The sequence below is a fragment of the Alternaria metachromatica genome (assembly GCF_023757995.1).
Source record: "Alternaria metachromatica strain BMP 0045 chromosome Unknown scaffold_5, whole genome shotgun sequence".
NCBI classification, from domain to species: Eukaryota; Fungi; Ascomycota; class Dothideomycetes; order Pleosporales; family Pleosporaceae; genus Alternaria; species Alternaria metachromatica.
The window spans coordinates 914,082-925,768 of NW_026055496.1; the positions used below are offsets into that span (position 1 = coordinate 914,082).

Consider the following 11,687-nt stretch of genomic DNA (forward strand, 5'->3'; position numbering starts at 1 on the left):
AGCGAGCCCCAGGATCAGTTGTCAACACTTTGCGCAGCTTTGCCCTTTGACGTCCGTCCAGGCCATGGCGAGACGGCGGCATCCTGCTACTCCAACCATTAGGTCATCGCTGCGTGTGCGACATGCGACGCACACGGCTCGAACCACATGAACGCAGCCATCTCAGACTCACACCACTCACAGCTCACCTCGCTTACACTTGGGGCATAGTCAACTGTTCCGAGATCCGACGACTTCACAGAATCGATAACCGCCACGGGCCGCGTCAAACATTCCCAAGACCTCATGCCCAGCCAAAGGACCGATGCTGGTCGATGTTTTGCATCCAAACAAAATGCTGGGTTCCCCTTCCGGCTGCGATGGCAGCTAAGGGTGCAGCCGCTACTGTAAAGTTAGGTTCGGGTCTTCAGGCATCCAGCCAAAAACCACGGGTTGGCGAGGCTCGGAGACAACGAACAACTCCCCGACATACCTTCGGAGTTGCACAATCCCATGTTGAGCCTCCTTGAGACCCCCTGAGTCTAGTCTCGCTACCAGAGTGTGACCAAAAGCAAAAAGGCTTCACCAAACATCAATGACTGGTTCTCCTCGCCTACGTGCAGATTGCCCGCGATCTCCGAGGATCGTCGCGGACAAGCGTGACGACGCACTCAATACGGTCTCTCGCATCCCATGAGACTTCGCCTAGAAGCTATCGAATATATCTTGCTATTGCGCAAGCTCCGGCCAGAGTTGGCAATCGATCCAGACTGTTGTTGTAGTACGCTGATCCTCAATAAACCGGGGAAAACCCAATGTTTGGCTGAACAACGGGAACCCTTCAAGTCACAGATGCAGGAGCGACCTCCATCTGCACTGCATCTGGACCCTAATCGCGCGATGCAAGGGACCGATCGCTGACATTCATCGCACGCACCCTGGCAATTCCAGAATTGACTCGCAACGAAATGCAGGCACGCACACGTTGCCCTGAAAGGCAGGCACGCGGGAATACGCGTGCAATCTGTCAGTGTCAAGCGTCATCAATATTGTCAAGATCTCGCGGGAATGAGATCCAACCTATCATACATCCTCGCTTATCGAGCTATCTCTGATCGGCGCATGTGCCGTTCAGGAACACTCAGATCCTTCACGTCCCTTCGGATCGTGCCAGATTGGGGATTCAATTTCAGTCATTCGGGCCATTATGCTTTCCCAGCAGTTCCTGATTGCGAGGAAAGCGTGGGTACGACGACAACTGACTCGGCATTGGGCTGGCATGAAGCGCACGATGGCGTCACGAGAGAATCCCAAATGGCCGTGAAGCGCACGCCGCGGACCTCGCGCTTGGCTGATAAGATCGGGCGGCACGTAGCTCCATCCCCTGCGGGGTTTCTCGGTACGCGCCGACACGCATCAGATCTCGATACTTCAAGGTATTCCTTGTGATGTTGGGACAATTGGCGAGAACCGCGAGCTAGAAGCTTTTGTTTGACACACATGAGGCTGCATTCGCAAGAGCTAAGGCGTAGACTGGGTCGCAACGTCTTTCGTTGTTCTCCCTTCCTTCCTTGACACGCTGGACGTAACGGTGCGGCTGAAAGTACCGCCTCGACCCACGTGGACGCAAGATCGAAGAGATCGCACGACACCATCACAATGTCGCACAATTCAATGCCTATCACACATTCGCCTGTCAGTCATACGCCAATTGATCTGCGTGGGATGTCAAACCAGACCAGGAGCGTGCCGAGCCAGTCGATGCCACGGCACATGTACCCGCGACGAATCGTGACTTCTGCATGATGTGTTCGCAAAGTACAGAACAAGTGCCCAATCTCCGACGTGTCTCAACACAATGACGCTATGGGACGGACACGCTGCCATGTGCACGAACGAGCGGTAAGGGACTCCGCCCAATACCAGACCGTCGGGCAGCAGCCGTGGTGGCACCCGCACGCTTAATGATAGTGTCCTGGTGGAGTATGCATTGCCGTTCAACGATGATGCTGCCTCACTTAAAGTCAAATCGCAAAAACCTTGGAAGTAATTTTGCTGCTAAAGCCGCGTGGGATGGTAAGGGCCGACTCTATGGCGCTAATTGAAGATCCAAAGTGCAAGACATGCAAATACATGTGCCGACGCAAGCGCTGCAAAACAATCCGTGGCATGAGACTTTGTAAAGAGTTTTCAAGGCCAGCTGAGACTTCTCGGATGCTGTTGTCAGGGGCATGTCCAAGCTGTCAGAGATGTCAAAGTTTGATGGCCATGCCTTGAAATCTGGAAACTTACACTGGCAGATTGGAGGACACAAAACACATGTTGAACGTTTGAAGCTAACACTCGAAGATTGATTGCTCGAAATTGTAAGTTGTTGAACAATATAAGAGCAGAGCATTGGTGTAGCCCTGGAAACGAAATACACCGGGTCTGGTCTGTATTGAACCCACCTGGCCAAAGGAAAAGACGAGATGCAATCGCCGTGCTTCCAACTCCAAAGAAAACCTCCAGTCGACCATCGGAGGACGAGGTAATGACAGTTGGCAACGCCAAAGAAAAGATGAACCCAACCCTAGCAAGAAGTAAGAAGAGACCTGGAGAGTGTACCAACACCCTCCATATCCAAAACACCAAACATAATCCCCGAAATAGAAGTCGGACCAGAAAACCCGTCGCAAGAACATTCAAACACCCATCAGCTTCTTCCTTTGCCTCTCAGCCCACTCTCTACTCGCGATGCGGCCCCTCTCCGCAGCTTCCGCTCGCGCTCGCTTCGCAGCTTCTTCCTTTTCGCGCCTCTCTCGCTCACGGGCTTCTTTCTCCATGCGGTCGCGGTTGAAGACTTCTCGGCCCTTGACTTTCTGTTGCGCGGCGTCGACGGGCGTGACAATAGCTTTGGGAACGATGACACTGTTGCGGTTTGCTGAGGAAGTCGATGTAGAGCGGGATTGAGACAGCGGTTGGGATAGAGACATGCTGCTGCGCTTGCTAGCTAGCGACGATGCACGTTGAGCCTGGGGTTGGGGCTGTGGCTGGAGCTGGGACTGTGGTGCTTGGGGTGGTTGCGGAGGCGCAATGGTAACACCTGGTTGCTGTCTGATGGGAACGGTCACTGGCTTACGCACTGGTGCTTGTCGTGCTTTGAGAGCAGCCTCTTTCTTTGCAGCTTCCGCTTCTTCCATTCGCTTCAGACGCTCTTCCTTCTTAATCCTTAGCTTCTCAGCGACGGCGGAACCAGGGAGCTCGAAAGTCGCCTTTGTCAGTGCTTTCGTCGACTTTGCATGGGGAGCCATGCTGATGCTAACAGGACGCTGCTTAGGTGCCATGCTGATGCTGACAGGACGCTGCTTTGGTGCTGGCTGTGCAGGCGCTTCGGCTTCCCTCTTCAAACGTTCCTCCTTTTGTGCCTTGAGCTTCTCAGCAATTCTTTCGCCGGGGAGTTGGAACGCAGGCTTCGTCAGGGGCTTATCGGATTTCGGTGGAGGAGGCATGCTAATAGGTCGTGGTTTGCGAACCACACCCTCTGTCTCTCTCTTCTGCCGCTCCTCCTTTTGGGCCTTCAGTTTGGCGACCACATCGTTGCTTGAAAGCTGGAAGGTGGCCTTTGTGGGTGCGCGGCCCTTTGGTGGTGCTGCAGGTGTGGGGAATGACATACTGATCGGCCGGCGTTTCGAGGCAAGGTAATCTACTGTATCCGTGGAATCTACTCTAGCATCTTTGTTAGGCGCTGTGCGGACACTGGATGCGCGAGCCATCGAAGACTTCACTGGCTTCATGCTCTTAGGCGCAGCAACACTGGGTGTCCTCGATAGCTTGGTAGCAGGCGCAGGCACTGACCCTTTTCCGAGCGCCTTCGATCGCATCGTCTGTGTGGTAGCTGCTTTTGGAAACTCTGCCTTCTGAGGCGACATCACTTCATTGGCATGGTTGAAGCTGGTGACTGAGGTCACATTTTCCAGTGCCTCCTCAAGCGCGTCAATTGCCCCAAAAGACTCCTCCAGGCGCATCGGTGATTTCGAGGGGCTGCGCGACGCTCGTCGGCTGGACGTATGGCTCCTGAGTGGTGTCATGGCATCTTCGCTGGGCCTCTCGGCTACAAGTGTCTTGGGCTCTGGTTCTGAGCTCACTTCGACTGAGGGTGCAGGGACTTCAGCGTCAGCTTCAGGCACTTGATTCTCTGGCGAATCCTCAGTCGCTGTTGCCTCGACGGGTTGCTCCTCGCAATGGGGCTCATCGATCCGTGGCACTGACGTAGTATGCTCTGTCTGTACAGCATCGGCTTTCTCTTGAGGCGCTTCCTCTACCTCCGGTATGCGCTCATCTTGCGCTTCCTCTACAGGCTCTACCGTAGCTGGCGCTTCAACCTCCTGTATTGGTTCTTGTGGGTGACCCTCAACCTGGGCTTCTTCTGCGCCTGTTGTTGCATCTTCAGACGATGTCTCCTCTGGCGCATATGCTTCTGCGGTCGTTTCCACAGTCGAAGGCACCTCCTCTGCAACTGGCGCTGGTTCTGGCTCTTGTGATTGGGCGCTGAGCTTTGCTTGTTTCGCTTCCTCCTCCTGCATAGCCAGTTGTCGGCGTGTCAATCGCGGCGCTGGAGTCACGGGTCGCTCGGTGATTGCGGGGGCTTCTGAGGCTCCTGTACACCATTAGTCCACGGTTGTTGGTCTGGAGCGGCTGCGAACTCACCATCGGAAGCGTCTTTGGAAACATCGTCGCCAGTTGGTTCGTTCGTGGGCGCTTCATCTGCGGCTTGCTCCTCTTCAGGTGCGGCTCCGGTCTGCTCCTCTTCATCCTCCTCAGCCGCTTTGCCCTTCCTTCCCTTTTTCGCCCGGCCTTTGCCCTTCGCCTTTCTTCCTGGAGTCTTTGCGGGCGTCTTTGCGGGTGTTTTCGGAACTAGCTCCTCGTCATCGTGGCGGGTCTGCTTGGGCGACGCATTTGAGGAAATTTGATTCAAGGGTGCACGCTCGGTCGCGTCGGTCGCATCATCGTTGCCCTGTTGGGCGCGGGCGCGTGTGACACGCATCGTCTTGGTGAAAGCGTCAAATAAACTGTCGTATAATTGTATCGAGCTATCTATGCGCTGCTAGGATGCATTGATAGCGAATTTGTATCGTGTTGACGCTCGAGTGTTGATGCTGCACGAGAGTGGGCCCGATCATAACAAACATCCCTGCCGAGTAAAGTCCAGCCGTTTTCTCGCGAGCACGTGACGAGCGCATGTTCACCCGCCACGCGACCGAATCGCGGACCCGTGGCACCCCACGATTCAGCAATTCCCGGGTCCGCATCCGTGCGTGTAGAAGTGTCTTTTCGTTCCGTAAATCCATGAGCGGCCATCCATAGACCCCTTATTTGTCAATCGCATCTCCAAATTCCTTCCCTGTCTCTCATTACTATCAGTAACTAATTTTCTTTTCTCTGACGCTTCCTCGTCTCCTGAACACGAACAAGTAATCGCACATTGTCGCAATTGGCATAACGCAGCAACCGTTCGTGTCTATCAAAGCCACTTTCATCCATCGCGCGTCTCCGATCACCGGATGTTTGCAGCCCCGCGGTTGCGTCTCCTAGCCGTGAACAGCCGCCTTCAACCCCGCCCAAGCATGTCGTCACCTCGTGCGCGCGCTGGCTCCCGCCTTACACAGATCTCCAAGCATTTAGACTCGAAGCCCTTTCTCGAATTGAACACCCCCTTCTCCACTGAACGCACCGCCCGCATCGAAGACGAACAAGGCAATCGCATACCTCCCAAGAAGGCCGAAGAGTTCAAGCAGGAAGCCAAGAAGGAAATCAAGAAGGAAGTAGAGCAGGTCAAGAAGCTTGCGCCGGAACCACCCAAGAAGATGTCGAGCCAAGCACCACACCCTGCCCTGCTCATTCCTGGGCCCATTGAGTTTGACGATGCCGTACTTTCGTCCATGAGCCATTACAGGTAAGACACCTCTATGGCATTTACCGTTCATGCTATCTGCAATTGCTAACCTCATTAGTGAATCGCATGTCGGTCAACCCTTTGTCAACACCTTCAGCGAAGTCCTCGGAAACCTGCGCAAGCTGTTCCTGTCCAGCGACCCTGCCGCGCAACCCTTCGTCATCTCTGGCTCTGGTACACTCGGATGGGACCAGGTAGCGGCCAACTTGGTAGAGCCCGGTGATGAGGTACTCGTCCTACACACTGGCTACTTCGCCGACTCATTCGCCGACTGCTTCGAGACCTACGGTGTCAAGGCTACACAGCTCAAAGCGCCCATTGGCGACCGACCACAGCTCGATGAGGTGGAGAAGGCACTGAAGGAGAAGGAGTACAAGATCCTGACCGTCACCCACGTCGACACATCGACTGGTGTGCTCAGCGAGATCAAGGCATTGAGCGAGCTTGTCCACAGGGTCAGTCCCGAGACATTGGTCGTAGTCGACGGTGTCTGCAGTGTTGGCTCCGAAGAGATCCGCTTCGACGAGTGGAAGCTCGATGCCGTCATCACGGCTTCACAAAAGGGCATTGGCTGCCCAGCTGGTCTGAGCATTATGATGGTATCTGGCCGCGCGATTGAGAGGTTCAAGGCGAGGAAGACACGACCAACTTCTTACTTCGGCTCATGGAAGAACTGGTTGCCCAGTGAGTATCTCTAGTCCCCAATGCAAGCATATCAATGGAACTAACACAACCGCAGTCATGCAAAACTACGAAGCCAAGAAGGCGTCCTACTTCGCTACACCCTCCCCACAACTCATCCACGCGCTCGACACTGCGCTCAAGCAGATCCTCGCCCGACCCGTTGAAGACTACTGGGCTGCACACAAGACCGCGTCGCAAAAGGTCAAGAAGGCTGTTGCTGATCTCGGTCTCAAGCAGCTTGCTTCCAAGCCTGAGAACCAGGCCACTGGCATGACCGCCATTTACCTACCCGAGGGCATGACACCTCCGGATGTTCTGCCCAACCTTATGAAGAAGGGTGTCATCTTCGCGGGCGGTCTGCACAAGGAGATCGCAACCAAGTACATTCGCTTCGGACACATGGGCGTTAGCGTCACCGACCCAAACCGACCGGATATCACCAAGGCGATTGAGAGCCTGAAGGAGGGTCTGGCGGAGGCTGGCTACAAAGCATAGCCGGTGACTCCTACAACCCTACCACAGAAGTGATATAGTATACCATATACCGAACTATCCGTTCGAAACAAGCTTTTGCACACTACTATTATCTGTACATAAACGGAAATTCAAAAATAGAACACAAAATTCACTACCAGGCCGCTGGTGCAGCGTGATGATGAGTACAGTGGCTATGCCAAATCCTTTGCACACTCCAAAACCGGCACCTCTCCACCAACGGCAGCAACACAGACTCCACTGTACATGCCCGAGGCAAATATCGATCACTAAATCACTGAGATCAACCAAACTAGCCTACACGAGGCTAAGTTGCCAAGATTGCCCAGGAACAGCAACCTATGAGGTGAACTGCCGGCCCGTTGCCACCGAATGAAATCATCGAATTCTCTCCACACCACCACGCCTCTAACAGTCCAAGATGCGGCAAGTGGGTCTGGCAAGGCTGTGTTCCTGGTGATGTATTCCGATGATGAATGGGCTTTTGGGAATAACGTACTTAATTCCCCCGATGCAGCGGCGTGTCTTCGGTGTTCAGTAATTGCTGTGAAGCCATTGCGCATCGTTGCCATTTTTCTCTGGCATTATTCTCCTTTCATTCTCTAGCTCTATCCTCGTAGCTAGCAGCATTGCCCAGAAACACAGCCGTGGCTGTGGTAAGCTTGGAAGTTCCTCTCTTTCGTGATGACGTCTACATCGCGGAGCCTACAACATACTTGGGACACAGCATGGGCGACTGCACCACCTCAAGCATGCGCTACACTACGCAATCTCAACGGCGCCGTCGCATGGGGCGAGACATGTGTCTTCCCCGAAGAAGATGAGGACCCGATACCCTTCAGCATAAACACCGCCTGCATGCCATGGGTGACATCGAATATCTACCCATCGCCATCCGCATTCTACTCGCCCGCTACCGCATGCCCCGCGTCTTGGACGGCCGTTGCTACACAAACAGATGCGAATGGAGAGGGCAGTGACAATAGGTGGATAGACGGAGAGATTGGGTTGCAGTGTTGCCCCAATGGGTTTCAGGCAGATGGAAGAGATGGATGTCGACCGGGAGGCAGTGGCAACTTCCCAGTTGTTGAATGTGGAGAAGCAGACGCGGAAGAGAACGAATCGAAGACATATGCTGGGGGGTCGTGGCCAGCGAGCGCGACGCCGAGTATCACTGCGTTGCACTTGAGGTATCAGCCCAGTGATGCTGGCAGCGTAAACCCGACTGCTTCGGGCACAGCGACTGGTGCATCCGCAAGTAACAGTGGTGGAAGCCAGGGAAGTGGTGGAGGAGGTGACAACAGTGGCAATGGGAATGGCATCTCAACAGGTGCCATAGCAGCGATAGCCACCGTCGTCCCACTAGTCATGATCCTCGGAGCATTAGCACTGTTCCTCCTCTGGAGACGGCGAAAGAAGAACAGGAAAGCAGCACTTGCATCAAAGCACATGGGCGACGAGAAAGACGACGACCCAACAAGACCCATCGACGACAACGCAAACCACTCCCCATCCGCCTACCACGCCATACCCAAAGGCACGACCGCAGCCCACTACGCCAACTCATCGCAAAACCCACATGAGACCCCCGAATGGAACGTCGAGATGGACGCTACAGAAGCTGAGCGTCAGAAACTGGCTAGTACGGCACCGGCATATGGAAGTTCCCCGTCTGGACTGAGTCCGATGAATGGAGTTGAGGCAACGGAGCTTGCGGGTTTGGCGAGGGTGCCGAGGAAACCTATTGCGCCGGTGGAAATTGATGGGAATGCTGTTATACCGGAGGTTGGCGATGCGTATATTCCGTATCGACCTGGGAGGGAGGGGAGCTAGGAGTTTGATACCCCGATATTCAATTTGTTAGTATTGCAAGTCGGTGTGTTTGTGATGTGCATGATGGTACTCCTCTTCCACTGTGCGCGGTCTCTTGCCTCAGCATTGGATTATGTTGCACAGCCTCGCAGGCTGAACTCAAGGCACATTCTCTCAAGATCACAACTTGTTTTCTTCTTTCAACACCGGTCTGTGTGGAGCTTGAGTATATCGATTCGAGGGATTTATGCACGTGTAGGTTGCGTTGGCCTCTCCATGTCCAATCGATTGCCAAGGCTGAACACAGCGAGGAGGCTGGCTTCGGCACGCGGGAGGCTCTCTGCCTGAGGTTGAGATGAGTGTTTCTCTGATTGGTCTTGTTTGACTTGCAAACGTCATTGGAACTAAAATCCTGTGTTTTGTAGGCTGAGTACCAGGTTACGTTTATGTTCTCCGCACCGGTGAGAGCCTCACTTGCACTGCTGACGAACTCTGTGGCCTTGAGGAATCTCTTGGTGTGTGTACTATCCAATCAGTTCCCCAGGACTCATAGCTGAGATGTTGCTGTGGTCATCGGGTGCTTCATGGCACCCTGATCTCTTCCTGCAGGAAACGCTAGGCCCAACAGCTCCCTCCAGCAGACTATGTGGCACCACTGTTAGATTTATAAAGGAATGGCTGCCACCGAAAGTCTAGAGACGACACAACCTTAGCGATGCTTTTGATGCCAGAAAATGTACGTACCATCGAGAAAAAATGCTATAAAGCTTCCCTGTGGTACCGATGTCCTATGATGATGCTATCCAATTCAACCTGTCTATGCTAAGTCTTTGTCACCTTTGGTACCTGCAGTGACTTGACTTACTCCTATATTCTTGCCTTAGTTACCTTACTGCTTGCTCAGTTCACCCTCCTGTTACTTGTACCTCCGATAAACTACCTGATGTCTAACACAGACAGCTCTACAGAGCTTGCCTTGCAGATATGCTTTGGTATATTTGGTGTTTTCAGTACGGTGGCTACCCTGGCTGGTCTTCACCACCATGATTCGCTTGGCTGCGTCCTACTTCGGCGGCTACGGGGCCGCCCCATCATTCGTACGTGTCATGTGTAATGAGCCTATGATTCATGTGTCTGACCACCCCATAAGATACCCATGACCTGGAGGCAGAGGCCGCCAATACCAGCCTTGAGGACCTTGATGATGTTGCCGACTATTCGATCCCACCTGTGAGGAGGCCTACACTACCGCCCTCCTACGAGCAGTCCGGTGAGAGCTCCCATCTCCAGACCTTTCTGGATGCCGACGTCGATGCTCGTCCATCCAATAGCAAGTCGAACAATCCATAACACTGAGTGGAAAGAAAAAGGGCTCATGCGTCTGAGTGGTCACCTGGTACGTCATCCAGGGAAGAAAGACTTGGGGATTTGTGACGGCCTGTTTCGCTATCATGCAAGTGCCGTATGTATTCGTCGATGGAGAAGCTATGAGGTTAGGCATATTCCAGTAGTCCATACGCCAAGCAAATCGACATCACATTAACATGCCTATTGCTTCTCTTCACAGTAGGCCTTGTCTCATCAGCAGGTCAGAACAGTATTCTCAAAAGCGTTGGAGTAAAACTTGTTGAAAAGTGGAGCGAATGCGCAAATACACTGTAAAGTGCTCATTGTTGCTACGAACGAAGGACGCAAAACAAAACAACAGCATAACCGTAATGACAGTACCAGATGAGATACAAGGCTAGGAAACAAACTGTAAAAAGAAAAGCCTGCTCAGTCCCTGGTTTTATCCAGGAGGTGAGGATCAGCGTAGGTACGGTTTGATAGACAGTATGTGAGCGGACTGATTTCGTCTAGGACCATCATGTCTGTTGTCTGATACAGGAATCTATGCGGCGACAAGATAAGATGGGAAATGAGAGATAGTCTTGGTGTCGAAGCGATATACGCTTGGGATTAGTGACATCTCAGAAGTGTCTTCTCGGCTTCACGAGACCGAACTTTTCAGCATCCCCTCGCCCCAGTACCACATCGTATGCTGGATTTTCCGTCGTCGTCACCCAAAACCGGGTCTCTTGTATATGTTTGGTATTGCTTCCGAAGCACCAAGTCAAGTCGACGTATCCTTCCACCCCTTCGCCTCGATGGTTGGCGAGGACGCACTCCGTTTTTTCGCTTGTATGCACTGGAACATCCAGTACTTGCAGCATAGGACGTGATATAATGTTTTCCGTAGTATTTGGATCGCATGAGAGGACAGCTACCTCCCATGTTTCCAAACTACCCTTCGTCCGAGAGCAGATCTCGATTTGGGCCGGCTGAGGGATTCGTTGTCTTCGCTGGATCTCGTTAATAATGGCCGATGAGGGTGGAGGACGACGCACACCAAAGGACAACAACCTACTGAGTCCACAACAAGACATTTTTCGTAGTAAGTTGAGTAGCGGGTAGTGTTTCGTGTTTCGCGTTTCGTGCGACGATGCAATGGTGGTGTTGATGCGAGTTGAATCTAAGTGTGCTTTACGAGTGTGATAATGAGTCCTCCAGGAACTTCAAGAGGAGGACCTTCCGCCTATAAAGCGACCAATAGCCCCAGGCACACTTCTTTGCGCAGGTGGGACCTCTGTATGACCCTGAAGGACTGCGCATGAGACCGCTCGAGCGACATGAAAGCTCTGAGGCGTTGTTGGGCGGGCCAAATCCAATGAGCATCTTCAGTACTTTCGCCAGTGGCGCAGCATACATTCTCTTGACATCTAATTGAGTCACCGAAGCGGGT

The 11,687-nt window shown here is 53.2% G+C and overlaps 3 protein-coding genes across 3 annotated transcripts; 2 read left to right on the plus strand and 1 right to left on the minus strand.

The window, feature by feature from the left end:
• Positions 1-2,663: 2,663 nt before the first annotated feature.
• On the minus strand, positions 2,664-5,005 carry J4E83_003253 (uncharacterized protein; the record flags this gene model as incomplete). The annotated part of the gene is made up of 2 exons (XM_049330190.1): positions 2,664-4,618; positions 4,669-5,005. The coding sequence occupies 2 exons, from the start codon at positions 5,003-5,005 to the stop codon at positions 2,664-2,666; spliced, it is 2,292 nt and encodes a 763-aa protein (XP_049190686.1).
• A 580-nt stretch (positions 5,006-5,585) lies between these two features.
• J4E83_003254 (uncharacterized protein) lies at positions 5,586-7,093 on the plus strand (the record flags this gene model as incomplete). Its single annotated transcript, XM_049330191.1, has 3 exons — positions 5,586-5,914; positions 5,973-6,598; positions 6,654-7,093. The coding sequence occupies 3 exons, from the start codon at positions 5,586-5,588 to the stop codon at positions 7,091-7,093; spliced, it is 1,395 nt and encodes a 464-aa protein (XP_049190687.1).
• Positions 7,094-7,777: 684 nt separating this feature from the next.
• J4E83_003255 (uncharacterized protein) lies at positions 7,778-8,926 on the plus strand (the record flags this gene model as incomplete). Its single annotated transcript, XM_049330192.1, has 1 exon — positions 7,778-8,926. One exon carries the CDS (start codon positions 7,778-7,780, stop codon positions 8,924-8,926), a length of 1,149 nt encoding a protein of 382 aa, XP_049190688.1.
• Positions 8,927-11,687: the final 2,761 nt, after the last annotated feature.